The sequence below is a fragment of the Neltuma alba genome, unplaced genomic scaffold (assembly GCF_004799145.2).
Source record: "Neltuma alba isolate B1F8T4 unplaced genomic scaffold, ASM479914v2 tig00005084_pilon, whole genome shotgun sequence".
NCBI classification, from domain to species: domain Eukaryota; kingdom Viridiplantae; phylum Streptophyta; class Magnoliopsida; order Fabales; family Fabaceae; genus Neltuma; species Neltuma alba.
Window position 1 is genome coordinate 321,658 of NW_021633971.1, and position 23,241 is coordinate 344,898.

At 39.7% G+C, this 23,241-nt stretch overlaps 4 protein-coding genes and 1 long non-coding RNA gene across 10 annotated transcripts; 3 read left to right on the top strand and 2 right to left on the bottom strand.

The window, feature by feature from the left end:
- The first annotated feature begins 73 nt into the window (after positions 1-73).
- Positions 74-3,722, top strand: LOC114746673 (uncharacterized protein At4g00950). 3 transcript variants are annotated; one of them, XR_003740297.1, is made up of 3 exons: positions 77-1,796; positions 2,413-2,701; positions 3,308-3,382. XR_003740297.1 is itself a non-coding variant. In XM_028934916.1 (2 exons), exons 1-2 carry the CDS (start codon positions 1,281-1,283, stop codon positions 3,578-3,580), a joined length of 789 nt encoding a protein of 262 aa, XP_028790749.1. In that variant the 5' UTR covers positions 74-1,280; the 3' UTR covers positions 3,581-3,722. The 3 variants fall into 3 exon arrangements, 2 of the variants coding, with proteins under 2 accessions (XP_028790749.1, XP_028790750.1); XM_028934916.1 differs by lacking the exon at positions 2,413-2,701 and having other exon boundaries at positions 74-1,796; positions 3,308-3,722; XM_028934917.1 differs by lacking the exon at positions 3,308-3,382 and having other exon boundaries at positions 2,413-2,948.
- Positions 3,723-3,808: 86 nt separating this feature from the next.
- On the top strand, positions 3,809-8,299 carry LOC114746672 (protein ABIL2). Of its 3 annotated transcripts, none has more exons than XM_028934914.1 (11): positions 3,809-4,658; positions 4,845-4,971; positions 5,199-5,330; positions 5,589-5,671; positions 5,771-5,921; positions 6,926-7,025; positions 7,178-7,273; positions 7,353-7,395; positions 7,506-7,594; positions 7,728-7,873; positions 7,971-8,299. In XM_028934914.1, the coding sequence occupies exons 3-11, from the start codon at positions 5,226-5,228 to the stop codon at positions 8,157-8,159; spliced, it is 1,002 nt and encodes a 333-aa protein (XP_028790747.1). In that variant the 5' UTR covers positions 3,809-4,658; positions 4,845-4,971; positions 5,199-5,225; the 3' UTR covers positions 8,160-8,299. The 3 variants fall into 3 exon arrangements, with proteins under 3 accessions (XP_028790747.1, XP_028790746.1, XP_028790748.1); XM_028934913.1 differs by lacking the exon at positions 4,845-4,971 and having other exon boundaries at positions 3,810-4,305; positions 4,403-4,658; XM_028934915.1 differs by lacking the exon at positions 4,845-4,971 and having other exon boundaries at positions 3,823-4,658; positions 7,509-7,594.
- Positions 8,300-9,032: 733 nt separating this feature from the next.
- Positions 9,033-9,832, top strand: LOC114746721 (uncharacterized). The gene is made up of 2 exons (XR_003740302.1): positions 9,033-9,306; positions 9,476-9,832. It is a non-coding gene; the product is annotated as an uncharacterized LOC114746721 (long non-coding RNA).
- A 226-nt stretch (positions 9,833-10,058) lies between these two features.
- Positions 10,059-14,320, bottom strand: LOC114746639 (putative aminoacrylate hydrolase RutD). The gene is made up of 10 exons (XM_028934870.1): positions 14,215-14,320; positions 13,883-14,099; positions 13,177-13,259; positions 12,730-12,830; positions 12,112-12,207; positions 11,835-11,888; positions 11,146-11,294; positions 10,671-10,788; positions 10,455-10,542; positions 10,059-10,302 (listed from the first exon to the last, which is right to left on the bottom strand). Exons 1-10 carry the CDS (start codon positions 14,318-14,320, stop codon positions 10,097-10,099), a joined length of 1,218 nt encoding a protein of 405 aa, XP_028790703.1. The 3' UTR covers positions 10,059-10,096.
- Positions 14,321-16,591: 2,271 nt separating this feature from the next.
- LOC114746678 (RNA-binding KH domain-containing protein RCF3) lies at positions 16,592-22,683 on the bottom strand. 2 transcript variants are annotated; one of them, XM_028934924.1, is made up of 8 exons: positions 21,698-22,683; positions 19,641-20,108; positions 19,144-19,386; positions 18,574-18,810; positions 17,994-18,073; positions 17,659-17,767; positions 17,117-17,243; positions 16,592-17,036 (listed from the first exon to the last, which is right to left on the bottom strand). In XM_028934924.1, exons 1-8 carry the CDS (start codon positions 22,349-22,351, stop codon positions 17,017-17,019), a joined length of 1,938 nt encoding a protein of 645 aa, XP_028790757.1. In that variant the 5' UTR covers positions 22,352-22,683; the 3' UTR covers positions 16,592-17,016. The 2 variants fall into 2 exon arrangements, with proteins under 2 accessions (XP_028790757.1, XP_028790756.1); XM_028934923.1 differs by having other exon boundaries at positions 19,138-19,386.
- Between the last annotated feature and the right edge of the window lie 558 nt (positions 22,684-23,241).

The following is a 23,241-nucleotide window of genomic DNA, read 5'->3' on the forward strand; positions in this document are numbered from 1 at the left end:
GAAAGATATGTGTGCGGAGCACATATAACTAATCAATTATATTCCTTTTTGCCTGCCAACTAATCAATTATATTCCCAGAGATAGAAAAAGAAAATATAAAAATTAAATTAGGAACGTTGCAGTTCTCTTGTAATTTTAGTTGCCCTGCTAGTGACAATACAATGTCGCCCGACGACGTAAACAAGGCTCTATGCATCCGGCAGTTCATTTTCGTCGGTCGATCATTATGTTTGTGTATGCTGCTACGTACTACTACTATCAATTTCTGAGCTGCTACGTCCCTTATGTCAACATTCGTCGATTATATAGATGGACATAAACATTAAACAGACACGAGTGTGGGGATCATAATACTTTGGATTTCAAAGGGCTCGTAATTACCGCTGAAACGAGCATTTCAGTGTGCATTCCACGAATTGCTTCCCAATTTTTTTGATCAGAAACCGATCCCGCTGCCTGCTGAAGAAAGTAAGAAGGAAGTATGGCTCAAACTAAGCCCCAAACGTACACGAGCTCCACCCATCAATGCACGTGACCACCGTAACCCAGTGCGGTTTTCTGATGAATATATGCAGCTCATGCCCATTTTGAAACCTCCAGCATTCATTTTCTAGTGGCATCCTACGTTTGTATTTAATAAACCTGCGGGTTTTCGGGTCGTAATTTTCTTTCCCTCTCTTCCCACCAAACACGTGTGCGTTGAGCTTTTGCATTGTGAGTTTGAACTAATCATAATCAATTGGAAAAGGACTTGGCCTTGCCTGGAATTTCAAAGCCACACGCGCATGATTGGCAGTTTCTAGTGGCGGAGGATTTACTTCCGTTTCGTCTGGGTAAAGTCGAAACTTTTGTCGCCAGGTTTTATCTCGGCAAATCAAGGGTTTTTCCCCCACCAGACACCCAAGTTGATCCTTCACGACTTTTCATGCATAGGAGCGAGGGACCGTTGATGGTCGCTGTCCTCCAATCAGAAATATTCAAGGCGGGGCCCATTTGCTTGGCCCGGCCAAAAGGGCACTTTGGTAGTTTTCTCAGCCCCATGCAAGAAAATAACAAGTGCATCGTTCTTCTCGTGTGTAGATGAAGCGCCAGGAGCGTTATTCCGTTGCCGTGCCACTCTCACTTCACGTTCATCACCACCCAACCCACTCTTCACCCCTCTTCTCTCTCTAAAATTTATCTCTATAAAACGCGCGCACCCGCTCCGCCATCCGATCATGGTTTAATGCAAGATCTACCAGTGCTTTCTTGCTAGCCAGCTGGTCGACATAGGGAGATTATGGGATCAGATGACGGAACCCCGCCGAAGCTCTCCTTGTTGATTTCCCGGCCAGACAAGCCTCCGGAAATGCCGACTCCTCCTCTGCACGCGGCTGCCTCCGTTCCGTTTCAATGGGAAGAAGCACCGGGGAAGCCCAGGCACCGCCCCGCCGAATCCAAGCCCAAGATCGCCAGAACCTTGAACCTGCCTCCCAGGCTGCTGTCCTCAGAGGCCAAGGTGTCGAGCGCGCCGTCGCCAACCACCGTGTTGGATGGTCCTTTCATGGGTCGAACCATGTCCTTGACATCTTCTAGGAACGCGAGTAAGGATTATTGGAGCGGCAATTTTGGGTCGAGCAGGTGGAGAAGTTTCAAGAGGAACAGAGAGAAGGAGGAGGAGAAGGAGGTTGGGGGAGGCAGTTTTGACTTTCCAAACCGTGCTGCAGATGGCCGCACCGCCAAAGGAAGGATATCAAGGGCTGGGATTAGGAGAAGAGGGAGCTTTTTGGGGAACACGTATAGGTCAAATCTCTGGGTAAGTCTCCACACCCCCCCCCCCGGGGAGGGTATAATTTCCCATCCCATGGGAGTTCCTTCCTTCGGTCTGTTTGATGTTCTATTAAGCTTTGTTTTTCCACTTATTCTGTCTGCCGTGTAAAGATGACGCGTCATTTCCGTTTCGCGGAAAGACCCAGGTGCTCTCCTTCGTCGCTATGGGCGTCGGTCTCGAACTTTTTTTCAAAGACGGACCAGAGATAAACACAGAATCCTTCAAATATTTTTATGAATTTTTTATTGAAAAAGCGAAGGGTGTGCGCGTATTTAGCAATTTATTGATAGAGGGATGCGAATAAGGAGCGTTGTAGGATGCTGTATGACAATTATTTTCCAGTATCAGACAGATTAGCTGCTGCCCGCGGAATCAAACAAATTGATAAACTAATCTCGCGAGGTTCCATATTTAATATCGAAGTAAATAACACACTTGTGCACTTTTCCTCCGAGGGGCAGAGAGAAACGTTATGGTAGGGAGAGCTGTACGTGCACTTGCCGCTTTGAGATTATTTGCTATTATAATGATGAGTGATGATTAGTTTGGCGGATTAGCTAATAGCTATGGAGAAGAATAATGTAATTTTACGAAAGTGCAGGCGAGCATTTGTGATAGCTTGAAGCAAGTGGTCCCGTGGAGACGCAAGCAGGAGGGGCAGACAAAGTAGGAGCCTCCTAATTAGAATCCTTCCCCACCCTCTCACTTGTACAGGACAAGCCAGTATTTTATTGTAAGTTAACGACATTATATTCACCTATTGCAAATATTGTAATTCCAAAGTGCCAGAGACTTGGTCGTTTCTCCGATGGGCCACTACAGAGAGACTTGGGAGTAGCTAGCTAGGGCGAATCCTTGCCCGAGTTATATGGGAAAAGCAGAAGCATGTGGTGCGTATGGCTTAAACAAAAGCATTGTATTAAATGCAAGTCGCGATAACTGGGATCGTGCTTGCCTTCACTTCGCCGGTGTTATTAACGTGTGCTAGAGTAGTTTAATTTGTTGACTATGACAGATCTGCTACTCACTTGTCAACGTGGAATTGACTATTTGTCCGATCTGCATTCAAAGTTTTAAATTTTAATACCCATCTGGGTCGCCACTGAATCATCATGAACATCCACTTGTTTCGCTGTTTCCTTCTCGCGGCACAGGCCTTCAAAAGCACACCTCTGGCTTCGTCCATCCATTTTAAAAACAAGATTCTTTTTATAAATTATGTCATTACCCTTAATTTCTAATATAGGAGTTATTTAACTGATTAAAATGATCTTAACACGAGAACGCTATGAAAAAATGAATACGTCCATAATATTTAGGCCATCTCCATAGCAGGATTGGTTTTTTTTTTTTGGGAAAAAGGCCGCTATATTAATGTGGCGTGTATCACGTTAATATTAATGAAAATTCAGTTTAATCATTTTACTGTCAATCAAAATTGAGAAACAGGGAAGGTACGAACAGTTTCATTCTCGTTTCATTTTCAATTCTTCCAGGGGTACGAAGCTCAGAGGCAGAATCATCAACTCACTGTTAGCATCAAAAGCAAAAGAGAAGAGAAACGAGCAGAATCTGCTTATGCCCAACAAGCAAAGCTGAAAGTAGGACCCTCAGTGTCTGGGAAGGCAACTTGTCATCCTCAAATATTCCTCCAACATCAAATTCCCCTAAAGCTATTATTCTCCTCTGCCTTAACCTCTTTTACAATAACCTATGCGCCATCTCCCATCGTTTCCCTTAACACAAAATGCTCATATATAAAAATATAGTATTGTCATCAGGATATCCACCCTTCAAATAAAAAAATTAATCAACCAATAAAAGTTGGTTCTGGAGTCATCAGTTTCAATCCCGTCTCCTATGTAAAAGCTTAGTTGATGAACGTCATATAAGTACTTATTCTTAGAAAAATCATTGAGGGTACCAATACTTTTTTTTTTTCAATTTTTAATTTGGTACTTATTTATTTTTTCTCTTAATTAAATCCTTAATTTTATTCTATGAACATCATTAATCCTTATTAAAGATTAAAAATACTAATAGAACAAAGCTATAAGAAGTAATGTTTCTAAAAAGCAAAATTAAATGATTTAGTTAATAGAAAAAATATATATAGATATCAAAAACTAAGAGATAGTATAGTTAACGGTTTTTTTTTTTTAATTGTTAGAATGAACCATGATCTGCTCAATGCTCCTTGGATTTTGTTCTTCTCCACACATACACATGTATTTTTCACACTTCCGGTCCTTTTTTTTTTTTTTTTTTAGCTTTTTTAACCCCTTGCTTATTGTCTGCTTCCAGACTATTTATTATCCGTTGAAATAAAAGAAAATTGCCAAAATATTAAAAAAAAATAGTTTAAAGCATTCAAAAAGAGGTTTAAGGAGGAAGAAAGAAGAGCGCACATGAGAATGCAATGATAAGAGCTGGGGCCTGACTGCACAGGGACCAGTTCGTGTTTCCCAAAGCAGCAGACTGTCTTGTTCTATAGGTATTTAAAAATTTCAAATCAAAATCCTCTTCTTCCTTCATCGCTCTGCCGTTGCAATTGACTATCCAGGCTTACCTTATCGCTTCCCTTGGTTTAGCCATAATCGAACACCACCATTCCTCGAGTGAAGGGCTGCCCAGAACGTCCGCGTTCATTGTGCTCCGGTTTCAAATGGGACGGGGATTTCAGCTAGCCTAGTCCCAGTCCCAGATGAGCATAAGTGATAGAAGAAGAAGGCGCCAAAGCCGAGCAAAAGGAGTTTTCTGCATTTTCCCTTGAAGCCCCACTTTCTATCTGATCCCTTCAAACAACATCGCTGATTCGCATTGGTTTTGAGAGGTTCACAAAAAAAGGTAAATCAATTGAGCACCTTAGCTAATGAGGCCTACTGTTGTAAGTTGGCTTAATTGAGAGTGAGTTCTTGATTCTCTAGTAACTAGAAACAGCAGCAACTATTCACCCGATTTCCTCATTGCTTTGAATATAATATTGTTGAAATTTTACACTTTTTTAAATGCTTTTGAGGTTTTGAGTCGCAGGCTGGTTTATTTGTCGCGAGTTTGTTATCATGATGTGCGTGTTGGCGAAGATTTGGACAAAAATGAACTTTTTTCTTCTATAATTGCAGCGTCAAGAAATTCCAGTGCTTAGTTACTCTCGTTTCTGGTATAGTTTAAGAAGCGTCGCAGGGCGCTATGATGCTATCTGCTGCTGATTTTAATAATCTGAGCTTTTGGTATCTTGTTAGTTGTTAGAGAAGAGGCCGTCTCTTTCTTTATGTCTCACTTTTCTTGGCGTTTCTTCATTTGTAGATGCTGCGCCCCCCTTCAAAAACACCTTCTTAGCCTCCCTACTCAAAAATTTAATCTTTCTTCATAATTTTAATGAATAAGGTGGATCTGCTTCCAATATCTTCATTGATGGGTAAGTTCACAACTTCGTCATCTGAGCCTTTATCTAGCGAGGCTTCCAATTATGACGAGGTTTTCATGCAGCAGAGCTTGCTCTTTGACGATAGTCTGAAGGTATCTACTGACCTTTGCCAGCTTTACGGTCTAATGCACTTACTTTATCACTTTATTTTTTATGGAAAACTAGAGTGGGTCCTATGTAAGCTTGAAACAAGATGCATTGTTCATGACTTATGAATAGTACGTCTTTCAATATATTGATGATTTTTTTTTTCTCTCCTTTTTTTTTTCCCCCACAGCAAATCCTTAACTAAGCGCTCTAGTAAAAAGGAGCTTTTTGCTGATTCTTAGTTGTTTTATACATGTTTCTAGGATTTGAAAAATCTCAGAACTCAATTATACTCGGCAGCTGAGTACTTTGAACTCTCATACACCAATGATGACCAAAACCAGATGTGAGTTACTTGATGGAGCTGGTATGTATCCATGCTGGTTTTAATGTACAATGTATATCCGTCCTTACATATAGTTTTTGTTGCATCTCATGTTATCAGAGTGGCAGAAACATTGAAGGACTATACTGTCAAAGCTCTTGTAAATACAGTGGACCATTTAGGTTCTGTAACCTATAAGGTGAACGATTTGTTGGATGAGAAGGTTGTTGAAGTTTCTGGAACAGAGCTACGCGTATCTTGTATCGAACAGGTTTACTTAATTTTTTTCCCATTCAGCGCAATAAAAATAAATTCTATTATATGTATATTTGAAAGCAGTTGTAGAAGACCAACATATTACTAGGAATTATTGTTCATAAAAATCTAAGTATTACTTCTTCATAATGGAGACTTTGGGAAGATATGTGTTTCATCAGTTATGGTAGTAAAGTTGGCCTTTTAGAAAGTGATGTGAATAAAATACATGAACCACGTTAGGTAGGTTGATGCCCCTTTGGAAAATTGTGGTAGAAGTATAATGACGGTGAAATAAAGTATCAGTGTTACTGTCAAAGTGAGTTGCTCTTGTGGTGGCTAATCCTAATAGATGGCCAAAATGAATGTGCGCTTGTCTTGAAATTGAGTATTTTTCATGGAGGCCTAAGTGGGATGAAGGACTCTCTTGCAGAAGTTAGCTATTGAAGTGGGAGAATTAATTCGCTTATGTACCCCGCAGAGCATTTCATACAACTAAGTGTAGGATTAGGCATCCCATACTATGTTGGTTTCCATCGATTGTCTGCCCTTGGAGAGCCATTTTGACAGATATACTTTGTAATACTTCACTCTATTTTGTCATCGGTCAAAACTCTTTGTAGTTGTAGGTAGCCCTTTTTGGAGTTGCCGACCGGCACCAACTTTGACACTAATTGATAGGCACGAAGTGGGGTGGGAAGCGCCTTCCCAAAAACTGAAGCTGAGGAATCACCATACTTGTTTACCTCATAGAGCATCCTATATTGGCAAGGCATTCCATGCGATCTTGGTCTTTAGCAATTTCTCTTGTAAAATATTGTGTCAAAAGCTTGCTTCAATTATTCCTGGCACTTGTTTGGCTTTGAAAGCTAAATAAAGATTGTGCGGTGCAAAGCATAGGTTTGCATCAACAGTTGTGGCTTCAAAGGCTGCCCCTCATGGATATGTTGTTATTATTATTAAATAAAGAAAAATTTATGTAGGCTGCTTACATTGTTTTCCCTCAATGTGGTATGTTAGAGAATGAGGACATGCCATGAGTATATGGATCACCAGGGGCGTGTCCAGCAGTCACTAGTGATCAGTACTCCAAAATATCACAAGCGCTATATCTTGCCAGGCAAGAACATCTCATATTCTTCTATTATTCCTCTAAATTCTTTTGAGAACAGTTTCTCTGTTTTTCTCTTAATTTTACTTTGCCATATATTAGTAGTCGTTTCCTGTAATGTTAAATAATCACATTCTTTAAATTCCAATTCCAATCTTCAGATGGGGAGACCGCGCATGGTCCTAGCCGCCCAAAATCAAAATATGTTGGATGCAACCTAGCCCTAGACGATGAAGATTGGCATCACTTCAAGAGTGGTATCTATATTCCTCCATGACTTTATTTCAGTCCTTTAGGGAATGACCTTTAGTTGAACTTTTATTTTGTGTTATGAAGCTGTTCGCGCTACAATCAGAGAAGTCCCTACATCTGCACCGAGGTAATCACCATTCACACATTCTATACATTAATTCCAGGGCTTTGTTGGTTTAGGAAATCCTGTTTCACTGAATTGCACGGCGTCGTGATACATTTTTAACCTTTAAAAAGCAGGAAAGGGCGTTCCCCTTCACCTTCTTTACGGACTCAGAGACCTGGATCTTTTTCAAGCACTTCCACCCTTCCAAAAAGAGACTCAGGTGATATACTCGTCTACTGATATGATTATCTTATTGTGCATGTGGTTGTTATTTTAATTCCTCCCCTTTCCGTTTATTTCTTAATCAATTTTCGCATATAGAGCTATTGAATCAATCTTTACGTGCACTGCAGAGAAGAGGGCGGTTTCACCTCACAGATTTCCACTATTCCGTAGTGGATCTCTTTCAAGTAGGCCTACGACACCGAAGTCTAGTAGACCAGCCACTCCAAACAAAAGCAGACCAACCACTCCTACTCCTTCTATTGAGAGAAGATGGGTGAGTAGTAGGCTTTCCCCCACCTTAATTTACTTACTTAGATGACATTATCATAGATGCATTTAGTTTGATGCCTTTCTTTTTATGTTTGTATCAGTACCCTTCCGAGCCTCGCAAATCAGCTTCAATGCGATTACCTGCTGAAAGAGACAGAGACAGAGACAGAGACAGAGGCAGAGACGAGGAACAGAACACCAGTAAAGGCAAACGTTTCCTGAAGGCCTTGCTTAGCAAACGCAAATCAAAGAAGGATGAGATGTTATACACATACTTGGATGAGTACTGATAATTGTATAATCTGATAGAATGCGAAAGGAATGATGCGTTCTGTATAAATTTTTATACGTTAATTTTTCTGTCCTCGCTTCCCCTTCTTTTAACTGATGTTCCCAGCTCAGTTCTTAATGATATTTCGATTTTCATCAATTGTACGTGTAGAAGTAGGTTATTCTCTTCTATAGAAACAATTTTGGCTCCATTACTCATTCTTTTTGCGCTGCAAGCGGAAGAAGAGAGAGCAGAAGTTTTTTTTATTTTGGCCCCCGGGGGGGGTTATCTCTATCAGAAAATCGACTTTCCGAGTTTGTTGGCTCATGTTGCCAACGCCATTTTTTTTTTTTGGGGGTTATGCAACTGCGTACTAAACTGGTCTTGCGTTGATTAATTGGAACGAGAATTTGGTACTTTTGTCGTTCTCCATATCACCTCATCATGCATTGTACTGTAGTCTTGATCTAAAATTGATTACAGCCTATGAATTAGTCTGATTGTAAAATCAAACACCAATTTGCAGAAGTTTGCCATCAGCACAATCAAGCAACTGAAAGCAAGTTGCAAAATCAAATACTAATCTGGAGACCAGCTCCCTCAGGAAAATTTCTATTTTCCAATGTGCATGTTTCGCCGGAGAAGGCCCAAGTGCTAAAAATGTGCTCTTGGCCCATTTAACCTTCAGGCCCAGTTTCCCTCGGGACAAGTAACTGGCCAATTGGGTAAGGAACGGACACGTCGGAAGCGGCGAGAGTCAAGCAAAAACCTATTAAAACGGAGTGACGGAGGACGGATCAAAAGAAATAAATGACATGGCAAAACGCGGAGCACCAGATCAATTGAACGATGCAAGTTGAGAACCCAACGGCCTTCCTACCTTGTGCGAGGGGCAGGGGATCCGGATGCGAGGAAGGAGAGAGCGGATGTGATGTCAACAATAAGCACAACAGTATATTCCAGCGGACGATTTGGTGTTTGAGGACTGATATGGTGTTAATCTCTTGTTGAGTTATTCACAGGGGCCTTATCGTTCACTGGCGTGACAAGCATGTTCCCTGCTTCTTGCTCGCTCTCTTCGCAACAGCCGAACCTGGCTTTTTGAAGGCTCCTCAACCGAAGATCACCACTATCTGGTCCCAGAAATCGTGAAAAGTCCCCGGCAGGTTCTCTGATACCCTTCTTTTTTTTGTTCAATATTTTTGCAGTGACGAACCTCATTCATGATTTATTAGGGAAATTACGCCAGGGTCAATCGTTTTTTCTTTTCTTCTTCTGAAAGGTGGGGATGACATGTTATTTTTCATCCTTACATTTCATTTTCATTCTTTCGAGCTGCGTTTACTCATTGCCAGTATGATGTTGGCTTCTAAAATCTAACACCCGCGGGCTTAGCGTTGGTAGCTTCTTGCTCCGTCCATCCTTTTGGAGTTCATCGTGTTTATTCCGTTTAAGACGAGTTCAAAAGGTGCTTTCCAATTGATGGCTTCATCTTTTGCTGTACGTAATAGGATTTATATTCATTTATGCTCATACAATGCGACTACTCGCAACAATTGCCCATGTTAATAATTTTCAAAATATATTTCTGAGTTGGCATAGTGATGGTATTCGAAGAGCTGAGCTGCAATCTGTTTATACATATGAGTGATGAAGTGAAAAGAAGAAAGTGAATATCTTTACCCCCATGTATATATATTGAAGGAGAAGGATTATGTATGTCAGTACAAAATCAAGGGCTGGGGAATCACCCTCTTGCACAAGAGTGGAGCCAGAATTAGAGCTCCGAGGCGATCTGAATAAAATCAAGCAAGAGACTTGGATTTCCCCGTTGAACAAACGACGCCGCCTACCCATCCTCATCTTGACCATGTGGCCTAATTTATCTGTCATTTTTTAAAAATAATGAGTACTGTGCTTAAAAACAGCCTGTGCCTACCCATTGAAAACTAAGGATCATTGATAAACGTAAGAAGGGGAACTTCCAACTCGAACTGGTTTTAAGCTTCCCAGAAGCTTTCTTCCACTTTCAATTGGCAAGACAAGGAGCTCAAAGAGGTAAAATAGGCAGAGATGCAGTTTTTCCGCTAAGCGACTCATAAGGGAGACATTGCTTCCAACTTGAATGTCGGATTTAGAAACTAACACCTTTTTCTCCGTCCCTGCAAAATATCCGTATATTTTAGATCACATTAAAAAGAAGAGAAGGGCTTGGGGCTGTTGAGAAATTAGTAAAATTAGTGATTGGTCCTTGCTGAAATGCAAACGCCAGCATGATTTTTTTATTCTTGGGGAAAAAAGGTAGATTACTCACAGGATTTTTTCTTCGGCAAATTAGTCCAATCATGTGCGTTCATCTTCAATTCTGATGCCTTAATCAAGTCTAGAAGAGTCTGGTTGACCTGTAATTTGCAATTTTATTATTCAACACCAATATCGTATGATAAAATAATGCCAATATTAAGTCTAACACAGATGTTAAGATCCAAAATGCTAGTTTCCCTGTCTGTAATTTACGAGAAAATTATACCTCTTCAGCCCTCTCATGGCTCACCAAATGACCTCCGTGAAGATCTACCATTCTAGCCATTGGTTGCAGCCTCTCTGCAAGTCTTCTAGCGTAATGTATCTGAGCTATTATATCATGCCTGGACGTACAGGAAACTTCCAGTCAATTCCAAGTTAAAACTACAAACTACATTTTGTGTGGGTGTCTTCCAAGCAAAAGTCGCTATGGCGCACGAAATGCACACCAGTGGCAACTGGCAAAGGCCCTTTTATTTTTCCAAAGGGTAGCAGGTAAACATGATTAGAACCTGATCTCAGGTCTTGCTACGTTAAGCATGCTAACTATAAAGCCTTTTTCTATCAAAGAGAAGGCAAAGTGATATACGTTTAGTCCATCCACAAATGGTAGGATTAATTATTTTGTCTGCGTGGATGGGCGTAATAATCTGAATCATTTTATGGAGCATCGTCACTAACTTTAAAATAAGACGACGCACCTGCCATGAATGACTGCTATAGGAAAACCGGCAGACTTGATCAAATCAACTTCTGTTTGAGTAATTTTATGCGTCCAGCATGCATTGACTTGGCCCTCAAAACCAAAATTAGATTGCATCCCAGTTGCTGATATACCTTTCACATATTGCTGACAGAAGCGTTAATTTGAATACGAAATAATTCAAGGTAAAAACTCTGAATAGTGACCAAGAATAGTATTGATTAATCCCTTAAATGATGATACATCAAAGTTCCGCTGTTAATTGTCACATTAAACTTCACAGAGAATCGTATCAAGTAATGCTATCGTTTAAAAGATAGACTCCTGCAGCAAATGCATATCTTTCTATTTCATAAACAACTGCTGTTAATTGTTGAAGTTGAACTACTCAGATAATCCATCAAACGAATAATGTGCTTAAAGCCCAAAGGTGGAATCGCACTTCCTGTGGTGCATGCACATGCGTTTGTGTCATAGAATTTCCGCGATGGTGTGTGAATCTGCATCTTTTAATTATAATGCATTAACCACAACTAGCTACATAAATTCTGTCTTCTATTAAAATTTCTGGTGCATTGCTATTTAACTGAAGAAGCAAACACTAACAGAATCCTAAAGCAGAATTTAGCACCTGCATGTAAAATTTTATTCTAATTATTTAAAATGGAATAAGTCAATATACCTTACCTGAAATAAGATTGTTCTCCTCTTACTGGTTCCAACATATTCCTCAAGATATTCCTGCGTATCACATGTAAATATTTTATTTATGATTCATCCTAGTAAGATGAATATCGATTTATCTCAAATCTCTGAAGGTGGGGAGGACAAGACACAGGCTGAATGACAGCAGCAGAGCCAGAACCACTTTACAGTTTACAAGACACGACTACAGCTAGGGTGACGATAGCCAGGGAGAAAACTTGTTATTAGGAAATGATCAGCGAAATCTATAATGTTTTACCTTTGTGTAGTGGGTTTCCAAGTCAACGGCAGCCCTCTCCTCAGGAGCCTTGGCTTTCAAGAAACGGTAAGCTATGGAGAGTGTTTGTCTGTCAAACTGCAAAAAGACAGAATAATTGACAGAAGCGGCAAAATATAACTATTGAAGGCGCTGGTGTGGGTGTGAATAAATGGAACTAAGCTTCCTCTTTTGTCTTATTAAATTCTTAAGCATTTAACCTCAATAGGAATGTCTGAGGCTTAATATCACCAGCGAATGAATGTTAACCAACAAATTGCTTCATTTAACCACATCCATTTTCAAGTCATTGACAAATGATCGACAACAATAGACAAGCTGCGTAATTCCTTTTTTACAAAGACAGTCAAAATGGAGTTTGATTAATATCAATAGAATCAGGATAAGGAAAGTGCATGCTGAATTGGGTTGGTGATTAGAAGTACAGGTACGATGTGACTTTATAATATCACAGAACTACAACAATAACGCTTCATATATAATAGAACTGTAGAACAATTGGATAATTGTGATCGTGTGGCAGAAACATCGTCAATATTCTTCAAAAATAAAAGATCGAGGTAATAGGCAGTTTCAAAGGACTGCTTAAAAAGATAATACCTTTGGAAAGCATTCCCAACCCCCGCCCGTCACATTGAGCAGCGCCAATGAGAGAACTCTATCAGGCACCATTGCTGCTAGTTTACAGGCTATCATAGCTCCTGTTTCGATATTAAGAGACTCGTATAAGCCAAAGACTAATCCAACTTCAAGTTACAAACAGTTAAACCCCCCCCCCCCCGGGGTGAAAGTTCAAACCACAACTAATTTTGTTAAGTAGTAAAATTGAGCCAAACAACATATACATCTACCTCAACCCAATTTCGGGAAAGAATCTGAAGGGGGTTAAGAATTACTAAAACTAGGCTTGAAGTGCACCACTAACAGAGATCTGAGTCGAGTCATGGTCATCTTAAGTTTTTAACCATGTAAAATTTATAATGCAGATTAATGCAGAAACCTACTCTAGGGGTTTCATAAGTAAATTACAGATAACAGATATCTCACCCATCGAATGCCCAAAAACATGGGCTTTTCTCCAACCTAAATGATCTAATAAAGCTATTGCATCCTTTGCCATTATCTTGCTTCTGCAGTAACAATCACCGGATTTAAGTTAAAATTCATATCCTTCTGCAACAGAAATTCCATGAAAATTATCACTAGGCAAAAAAAAAAAAAAAAAAAAAAAAAAAAAAAGAAAAGGAAAATAGAAAACAAAATCATGAAAAGCGCTTGGTATTCCACAACAACCAAGCCCGAATATGTCTGCTAAATAAACCACCCCTTTGGCGGTGGTTTCTCCCCATAAATAATTATCTGTGATAAAAACAACTCATCAACTCAAATTCCCCTCTTCAGCGTCTACCCCGAGGTTCGTGCAACTACAACAAGAAAAGATCATTGGCATTTCTCTCTCTCGGTACGCGGCGTCTCTATATCAGAATGGACTCTGAAGACTATCAACCATTATCGTACTTCCACGAAGTGATGCACAGACAAGGACAACTAAATCCAAAAAATTGAATTATAACTAGAGCATTTAAATATAATAACAGGGATCGACAGAACCAGTGCTCGGATTCCTGAGTAGAAAAGCAAAAAGGGAATTCTTCAATCAACCACAACCCATGAAACGTAATTATAATCGAATGAACTTCAGTTGCATGAGATGAAAATGAAAATTTGTTTGAACATGAAAGTTAAAACTCACGTATAGTCGGACTTTTTGGTAGGTACGGAGCTCCGACCAACACCGCGGTTATCAAATGCACAGACCTGGATACCACGATAACTACTACGATAGCTGCATCCGCATCGTTCTTCCGGCGAACTCCAACTTACAGAGTCGGTTTCATCGTTGTTTGGGGTGAAGGTTCCTGTCAGCCCCGTGATTTGCGGTCTCCAGGATTCATGGGTCCCCGCCAATCCTGATCATCAATCCATTGCATCCCCATAAGTTGAGCGACGCAGAAAAAATTTGAACTAAGAAAATGAAGGAAATCCAAATGAGGGAAGAAAAGAACAAGACGTTAATGAAAGGACCTATGATGAGGAGGACTTTGGTGGGTCCATGGCCGTATGTTCTGTAAAATAACTTGACCCCATTGTCGGCGGTGGCTAGCCGCGTCCCGGCGCAGCAATACGGCATTGTTTAGTCTGCGGGAGGGTAAACGTGAGCAACGAGAGAAGAACTGGGTGGCCTGCTGATCGTTCCGTATGGTTTTTTCGACACGGGGAAGGATGAAGAAGAATTGAGAGATTTTGGAATGTGTCTGACGTGCGTTATATAGGAAGAGGGCGGACTCTAATGCCAACACGTGGCGGATTGAAAGAAGTTGGCGCCACATAGGATGATAAAAACGACTTAAGGAGTACTTCTTAAATCACTTATTCTCTCATCAATAAATAAAAGTAATTTGAATTAATTAAAGAGAAAATTGTAAATAAAGACCCCTCAATATATAAAGTTGTAATTTAGAATCTGAATTTGAAAAATAGCAAATAAGGACTAAGTCCCACTTTTGCAAATATGAATTGTGATGAAATGTCTGAAATGCCTTCAGTTAAATGACAAGTTAACTATGAAAAATGACAAATTCACTCTAATGAATGACAACTTTAATAGACCAAATCACAATTTGGCTGAGGGGTATTTCAAATTTCATCCATATTTCATATTTCTAAAAGTGAGACCTGATCCTTATTTGTTATTTTCTAAATTTAGGATCCCAAATTTTAATTTTACATATTAGGAGGTCTTTATTTACAATTTTTCCATAATTAAATAAGAGCGTTCTCATATTTTTAATTTTCATATAAGGATGTGGATTATTTTTATTAAAAATCAAAAGAATTCAAATAATACAACAACACACTCATTCCGACGCTACGTCATACTTTCTCCAGAGGATGGTCCGCGGCTCTCTGGGGAAAAAGACGGAAATAGAGGCTGCGCCGTCCTGTGATCCGGAGTCCACGCATTGGTGCTGCAGTTTGTTTCTTTTAAAGAGATAATAGTAATAGTAATATAAGAAGCAAATCCCCATTTAACAATTTGCGCCCCCTAAATTTTGTTATTAAAATTAAACGGGCGACGTGTGCATAAATTTGCTGCGCAATTCAATCATGAACCTTTCCTCGTTTGCTTCAGGACGAACGAATATAGGAAAGTGACAGTTATTTCAAGCATGCTCTCAATTAAAAAAAGTTTAGTTTACAAATGACTGCTGTTCGATATTCGCTGAGTAGGCAAAATCTGAAGATGAGAGGCGGCCGCGAGATAAGGATGCGAGGATCCAGGTCGGAAGGAAGCGAGTGGTTGTTGGGAGAAAAGAATACTCGTTTTATAAGAAAACAACAGATATACCGACAAATCAGCTAACAGCATTATCCAAATCGAGTGGTCAATGTTGCCCCCCTCACCATTTAGCTGTTTGATGATTGTGGATCAGATTCCATCGTCCGCATTTGTTAAATATTATACTAGTAGCTTAAATTACTTCGCAATTTATTCTCCCTGGCTCACGCTACTGATATATACATATATCTATTTTTAAAATCATGTGAGTCAACTGAATAAATTGACTTGACTAAATTATACCCCATGCTCGAGCGATGTTACCGCAAAAAAGACGAAGTGATTACACGTGTTGTAGGAAAAACACGTGACACATACAGTGGGAGCCCGGCACCATCGTAGCTCACTAGTTACCCGCAAGCTCACAGCAGGGCGGATTTTCTATTTGTTTTTTAGAATTACAATCAAATCCCACGTTACCCAAGGTCCTAATAACAACCTCAACAGTTTATAATGACAAGTCCTATAGTGAGAATGACAACTTTGAGACTTGTTTTCAATTGTTTCTTGTTTGGGACCTCATTATAATTCTCCCTTGTTTTTTTCCCGTCGAAGCTGTCAAAACAAACTAAAAGCCTCTTTGAAATTACTATTAAAATTACTTATAAATATCATATGCTTACCTCATATTTTATAAGTTATGATTAAAAAATTACTTATAAATCATTTCGAATCAACCCTAAAATGAGCGTCAGGTCACCTTAGGGCTTCACCGCGTTTAATTCGGAGACGTCGTCGCTCGATTGGGAAAAATCAAAATACTCCATTTCCTAAGTTGAATTTTAACAAGGTACTCGTACTCAGCATTGTTACAGTATTGAAAAAAATGTAAAATATACGGAAATTTCGGTCAAACGACCTGCCACAGAATCCGTCATCGAACCTAAAACATAAGCAGATCAATTATCAAACATGGTAATTAACGACCGTCATTTTGTAGAGTTCTCTTCAACCGAACGTCACCTGAAGGTCAACAGGAGCCAGAACAAGGCAGTAAAAGCAAACTCGTATATTTTCTTGCCTCGTTCTGTGACTGAGGAAAATCTTTTGGCAAAATGTAACTTGAAAATGAATACGGTTTTACGCTGACCGCGTAAAACTGGGCTTAAATTAGCTCCATTTTGGTGAGGGCATTGCGCTGCCTTAGTTCTGCAGAGCTTCTCAAGAAATTCAGGAAAATTCGTAGCTCAAACTCGATTTGATTTCTATCAAGGAAAACACCATCCACGCAGTATAACCAATAAATGCTCTTCTGCCTTGCAATATTCATGCCGAATATATCAACACTACAGTAATGTAAAGAAGCTCCTCTAGAGCTACATTTACAGTGAAGTCCTTCTCCAGGAGAATGTCATTCCCAACTCTTGGTAATAGCAATCTTGTACGGTTATTGAAACCCAATCGACCGCATGGAATATGCCCTAGACGCTAAATCAATGGCACTACTACATCCTTCTCATTCAATCAGCTTCGGTTATGTCCATCAACTAGGGGCCATCTTCTTGTGCTGTAAGACATCGAAACAGAAGGTCTTCAGTATATTGAAGTTCTATATACATGTGTTTAAAAACCAAGAGGCATACTTACTGCTCAAAATAAATCCTTGGAGCAAGCTCTGAGCTCTCTCTGCCTGCTCCGGAGTACCAGATATCCGAATAATCTTTTGTGTCTCCTCCGGTCTATCCTCTACGAGTGTTACAGTGGCTCCTGATAACTGCTTCCGCGAAAAACAAGTCAAAACATGTACATATAGTTTCCGGAATAAATATTCAAGCTAACATAAGTTCCTGTGAAAGTCATTGATGATTTGGTTTTTTAACTCTTAAAGGGGGGGGGGGGGGAATTACTTTTGGGTATAATCTTAGGCACACTATGAAACTGCATAAGAATTAAAAAAGAGCAACTCCAGTTAAGTTATTCAGCGGCAAGTTCTCATTTCTAGTCCAAGAGGAAATAAAATGTTTGTAAGAGTTTTTTTCCAAAAAAAAAAAAAAAACTCACTGGCGTCGGAGGTGAGGAAATAGTATAAAAGTAAGCGTGACAGTCAAGGCATCAACGGTGTGGAATGGGAACAGCTCGCAGCAGTCACCAATTATTGAAACAAGGAACCGAGGTTCAGTCATACACACCTCACTTATCTGAGCGAGCTTGTTTTTGGACCTTGCTGTGAGCTTTGGAACTGCATACTCCGGTATGACCACTTCAAGTGTACTTCTAGTGACAAGTGGTACAGGGATCCTAACCACACACAAAACAGAAAACTAAATTTCAATAATAGTATAAGCAAACAAACAAACATGTAAATTGACCCCAAAAAAAAAATAGAGAGGGGTAATGGATAAGCACGGAACTAGTGTGAGACCCGCAAGCTGCTGCATCATCCCACTAAATAATAAACAAGATCCTAGAAGTGATTCGATGCCATATGATGCAACATCGCAAAGAAATGAAGGGCTCATTTTACCTATTCAAGCTACTCATCATATCATCACGCCGATCACCTTCTTTCTGCTTTCCTGTCTCCGTGCTAGATCCTCCAGTTTCCTTTTACAAAAGAAGAGTCAAGTACATTAAGAAAAAATGATTGTTCGCAATATGGGGCAAGCTGACAGCCATTTCTTCGATAGGATATGGAGACTCTAGATCAGAGAGTACAACTAATTGTAAAATGCACTCAAATAACCATTGACGGAACAAATTATAATTTGATTTTCTAAACTTTAATCCATAATCAGCTACGGATTCATAAGAATTCAAATTCTTCATTTCCACTAATGTTGATACAGCTTTCCAACTCACCCAAAGAAAACGCAAACATCGCCCATGAAAAATAAGCACTTCATTTCATGTAAAATATTATATATTTTTCAATAATTTAATTTAAAAAAAAAAAAAACCACCTCGGGCATTTTGTTTCCTGTGAAAGAACTGAAGTGCTGACACAGAAGTGTCGATGTATCTCCCAACCATTCAAGTATCAGATGAGCCGGGAAAGGTAACATTGAAGAGGAAAAGAAAATTTGCCAATGCATCAAGATAATTACTTTTAAAGGAAGTGCAGCTGCCACAGGTTGCAGATTCTGATAAGTTATGGGAGTCTCGGTGCCAGTGTAACCCTCATGAACTGGAGCCATGTTACTGGAAGAAGACGCCTCTGCATTAGGTACTGAAGCAGATGATGGCGCTATGTCCCTTTGAAAGAAATCCCTGTACAAATAATTTTTTAGTCTTGAAGTCACCTCAAGAATAGCTTCTCGAGCTGCTTTGATCTCACCTACAATCTGCAGAGGACAATAGAAGAATAATTAACAAATCGAGAAAGCAGAATTTGAATGCCAGGCCTTTGTTTTAGCCTTGAGGAAGCAATTGTTTGAGATCCTATGTCATGCAATGGTTTGGCACCATATATTGACAATTTTCTAAAAGAGGCTATAAATCATTTGTTTAGCAGAACTAGTGAGTAGAGTTATGCCATGCATATGCACCATGTCTATTGCTTAGCGAGATAGGATTCGTCATTGTTGTAAGGCTGAGTTTCTATTATTTGACTACAATGGCTAGAGGAATCTAATTGGATATTGGTGCAGGCAGTAGGTCAAATGACAAACCTGTACCAGTTCATCATTTTTTGCAACACAGGAAGGTAGCTGCTCTCTGGGAAGAATTTGAATATTTGTGCCAGTGAGTCTGCTTATCTCTAATAGTGATACATCTCGTCCATCTAAACATTCAATGTCACTAGATGGAACAACAAGCCTGGTGGTTATAATGTTGTCATCATCTAGTTCAAGATCAACAATGCGTGTTTGAATATGCAACAAAGCTTCCTGAGCTGGGAACAGCTCATCATCAGGACCCTTGCACAAAATAAAAAGAAATAGTTAGAACCTCAAACATGTGAGATATGTTACTGGAGCAAACTAAGAACAACAGGATAGATGTAACTGTATGGAGAATATGTTGAAAATGCATCTACAAGGGTTTCATTTACAACTATTTAAGCGATAAGGGCATATATAGCAGTGTGTTGTCCCACACCCTTTTACCAGAGAACTTGAGAATATTCATTTTTCATACAGGATACATAGAGAGACAGAGAAAAGGGAAGCACCTCATCTGAAGAAATTATGATCATTTGCTCATCTGAACCAACCACATGATCATCTACCTTAACATCAACACCAACTTCAGTTTGAAGGAAATCTACAAATCCTTCTGATTCCCCTATAATACGGTCCACTTTGTCCAGTGGACAAAGTATCCGGAAAATGAGGTCTTCACCATAAAGGGGTTGTGCATCATCAGCTACAGGAGGAGCCCCTGGTTCCATTGTATAACCTAATGACGGATAGCTATTGCTTCTTATATTGGCAGTAGATATTCGTGATCCAAAAGTTGCCCCATCTACAGAGGATCTACGAACTGCCCCGTGAGGTATATAATCATCATCTGGAGGGAAAAAACGCTCTGGTGAATGTGCTCGTCCATGAAAATGACTGCGGTCACGATGTTGGCTTTCCCTCAAGCGTGATGATATAAGTACTATAGCATTCTTTACAGCATTTGCATCACCTACAACCTGCACAGGGAATGGCAATGAGATATCAGTAATAACATTGTTCTGATTAAAAAGTGCTTTCATGAGTGAAATTGAAGGGAAATCACGTCATATTTTAGAATGGTCTTGCGTCATGATGCATCTCCTTAATTTCACTTGATTGCTGATACAGACTCAATAGACACAAGTAAAACATAAACCATCCACATCCTTTTTAAACAGCGTTATTGCTCTGTCACAATTAGCAATTTAGCATACAAAGCCTCCCTTTTATATAGCCCAGCAAAAGTTACACATGCAGATATCATATACAATGCTTACAAATCAGAACGAAAAGAAACAAAGAGCCCTCAAATGTTTTCAGTTACACAAGTTCAGGGACAACTGAAATAGTCAATTATGAAAAACTGATAAAGCACAATTCTTTAATGCATTTATAGGTTGATCCCCTTGGAGAAGAGAAAAACCAACCTGGGGTTGCTTAAACGTTTTCTTGCATGAAATAAGATAGCTTGAATATAAGCATTTCATCAAGAAGGAATGATACGAATGGCAAAGTTGATTTTATCAACAAGCCTATACGGATGGAACCTCTGGAATAATATTATTTTAACTTTCAATACTGCAGGTAACCCAAGGGCAAGTCTCCTAGCTGACGCAGGGTAACTCCCTATGATACTGATAACGTCAATAGCAATAAGCACATTTTTTTTATCTATCCAAGTTCAACCAAATGATGATAGAAGCACAAGATCCAACACAAAATCAAATCTAATTGCTAATACAATAAACCTTTGAAATGCACGAAAGACACTCTTGAACTGATCATAAAAAGAAGAATAGACGATGAGAGTATCTGAAAGAAAGACTTAAGTTGATCGTTGACTCTCTTTGCCAACTTGGCTTCCAGCTCCTCTTGGACCCCAAACAGATAGTTTTTCCCCGAGAGAGAGAGAGAGAGAGGAAGGAAGAAAGAAGAAAGAAAAAAAGACGGAAAGAAAGGAAAGAAAACGAAAAGAAAGAACACTCAACTTCTCATAACAAACTACTTATACTAACAAACTGTTTAGCAACTAACCACCGAACTACGCACTCTCTTTACACGATTCTTCCTTCCAAGATGAACCACCTGGTCACAAGAGGGATTTAAGAGATGCAATTCACCCGCTCCATTCAATCAAGGCATGAACTGGAGAAAGAAAGCCACGTAGTTTTCAGCTGAAAGAACAAAGTAGCTTCAAATGCCATTCATAACGTGGCTAAAATCAGCCAACAATTAATAGCTCCTGCCTTTTCTCGTTAATTTATGAAACGCCGTTATTTTTGAGGGACCAAGAAACGAAGAAAACAGATTGGGAATGGGAATGTGAATGTGAAAAGGCCATCCTATCAGGGGAGTAACCCATTATCTCTTCGGTTCTACAATATTGGTTAACCGTCCAAAAGCAAAAGAACTGCCATGAGTGGCCAAATCAAAGCGGAGTCGACACTGAAATTTCAGCACAGAAAGATGCATTTTTTAAAAACAAAATACTGAAACTCAAAGTTCGGTATTCAGCATGCATGCGATTTAAGAAAGTATCAGATGTAAAGCTCCAACTCTCTTGCACCTGAACAATTTCTTCAGATATGGAAACACAACGAGGTAGATTGTGATCTCTAGGAAGTATCCTAATCTGTGTCTTGGTTTCAATTCTCATTTGTTCAATAATCTTCCCTCCTTTGCCCAACAAACACCCGACATGCATTCTGGATACCACCAGTCTAGTGGCGACTCGGCTGCTGCTCCCGCCTCCTCTGCCCCCATAATCCTCCTCCTCTTCGCCAATCCCAAACGCAGCATCGCTCTCAAGAATTCTCTCATGAATCAACAACAAGGCCTCCTGAGCCGGTGAGAACGATGGCATTCGGCCTTCTGGGTCTCGCCGGCGCGTGTCAGAAATCTCAATGATTCGCTCCTCATCGCCAGGGATCAGCTCGTGCACGTTGATCCACGCGCCGGTGTGTTGTCTAATAGACTTTATAATGCTACCTGACTTGCCAATTACTCCACCAGCCTTGATATCGTGGCACAAAATGCGGTAACTTGTGGTCACCGTTAACGATGAGTCTTGCGCCTTAGGTCGAGCACCACTGCCGCCCCCGCGATGACGGTGGGTACTATTTGCGTAGTGGTGATTATACCGGGGTCTGGTCCTAGCCAAGGTCTCTGAGTCATATTCTTGGTCATAGTAGTAGTTCCTCTTAGATCTAGACCTCTCCATCTCAAACTAGGAAGTTCAAACTTCAAACTTCACAACTATTGTTTAAAGGACAGAGAAATTCAAGCTGTTCCTGTATGCAGTTGGGAATATCCAGGCATTATTGCCGGGGAAAATTTTAGGTCCAGAGGCTTTGATTATCCTTGTCCTTGTTCGTCTAAAACTAGGGCTTCCAGGGAGATTGATTACTAAGTGCGGTCTCAGTTTATCGTTAGGGTATTTCCCATGGGTCCGCCAGGCAGTACCAAAATCTTGAAGAGTCGGAACCCTAGAAAAATATGCAGAAGCCCCTACAGCTAGAGCGTCGGAAGCTCGAAGCCGTGGTCAGGAAGATCAGCTCGAGACTCTTTGGCTGCTTCAGTGCTTGGTACTAGAATATATAGTATATCTAAGCTAGAAAGCAGTCAAGATGCGACAACGTTTCCACTCGGCTTATACTATACGCCGTACATTTACAGCGTGGGCAATCTATTTCTATCTCATGAGTTTAAATACGGACTCTAAATAATGTGATTTTTCAAAATAAATAAATAAATAAATTGTATTGACAGAGTAATAAATTGAGGATGATTATTTTTGTTGAGCACTAAATTGACGATGATTATTGAAAATCAATATTGAACCGTAAAATGGGAATTCAACACAGCATTTAATTTGGTTGCCGAGTTTATGTATCATCATTGGCAAATTGTTTGCCCCCAACTGCAATGGGGGCTTTTAAATTAAAGTGATCTGCAAATCACGCAAACAAATAACTTGATTAATTACTTTTAATTTCCCAAATTCTCTGTTACTTTCAATTTTTTGCCGGCTATTATTTGCAAACATTTAAGTTATGAGCAGTTAATATTACTTTTAGTCCCAAGTGTATAACTTACGTTTATTTTAGTACT

What these genes read in the sequence shown, in the direction of transcription:
- LOC114746673 (XM_028934916.1), top strand. Translation starts at nt 1,281, where the DNA reads ATGGGATCAGATGACGGAACCCCGCCGAAGCTCTCCTTGTTGATTTCC. An exon ending in CGTATAGGTCAAATCTCTGG is followed by an intron (nt 1,797 to 3,307) that starts GTAAGTCTCCAC and finishes CAATTCTTCCAG; the next exon opens with GGGTACGAAGCTCAGAGGCA.
- LOC114746672 (XM_028934914.1), top strand. Translation starts at nt 5,226, where the DNA reads ATGGGTAAGTTCACAACTTCGTCATCTGAGCCTTTATCTAGCGAGGCT. An exon ending in TCTTTGACGATAGTCTGAAG is followed by an intron (nt 5,331 to 5,588) that starts GTATCTACTGAC and finishes ACATGTTTCTAG; the next exon opens with GATTTGAAAAATCTCAGAAC. An exon ending in GCGTATCTTGTATCGAACAG is followed by an intron (nt 5,922 to 6,925) that starts GTTTACTTAATT and finishes GTGGTATGTTAG; the next exon opens with AGAATGAGGACATGCCATGA.
- LOC114746639 (XM_028934870.1), bottom strand. Translation starts at nt 14,320, where the DNA reads ATGCCGTATTGCTGCGCCGGGACGCGGCTAGCCACCGCCGACAATGGG. An exon ending in TGTTTTTGGGCATTCGATGG is followed by an intron (nt 12,831 to 13,176) that starts GTGAGATATCTG and finishes ATATCGAAACAG; the next exon opens with GAGCTATGATAGCCTGTAAA. An exon ending in ATAGCAGTCATTCATGGCAG is followed by an intron (nt 10,789 to 11,145) that starts GTGCGTCGTCTT and finishes CTGTACGTCCAG; the next exon opens with GCATGATATAATAGCTCAGA.
- LOC114746678 (XM_028934923.1), bottom strand. Translation starts at nt 22,351, where the DNA reads ATGGAGAGGTCTAGATCTAAGAGGAACTACTACTATGACCAAGAATAT. An exon ending in AAAATGATGAACTGGTACAG is followed by an intron (nt 18,811 to 19,137) that starts GTTTGTCATTTG and finishes TGTCCTCTGCAG; the next exon opens with ATTGTAGGTGAGATCAAAGC. An exon ending in CCAAGGATTTATTTTGAGCA is followed by an intron (nt 17,037 to 17,116) that starts GTAAGTATGCCT and finishes GATGTCTTACAG; the next exon opens with CACAAGAAGATGGCCCCTAG.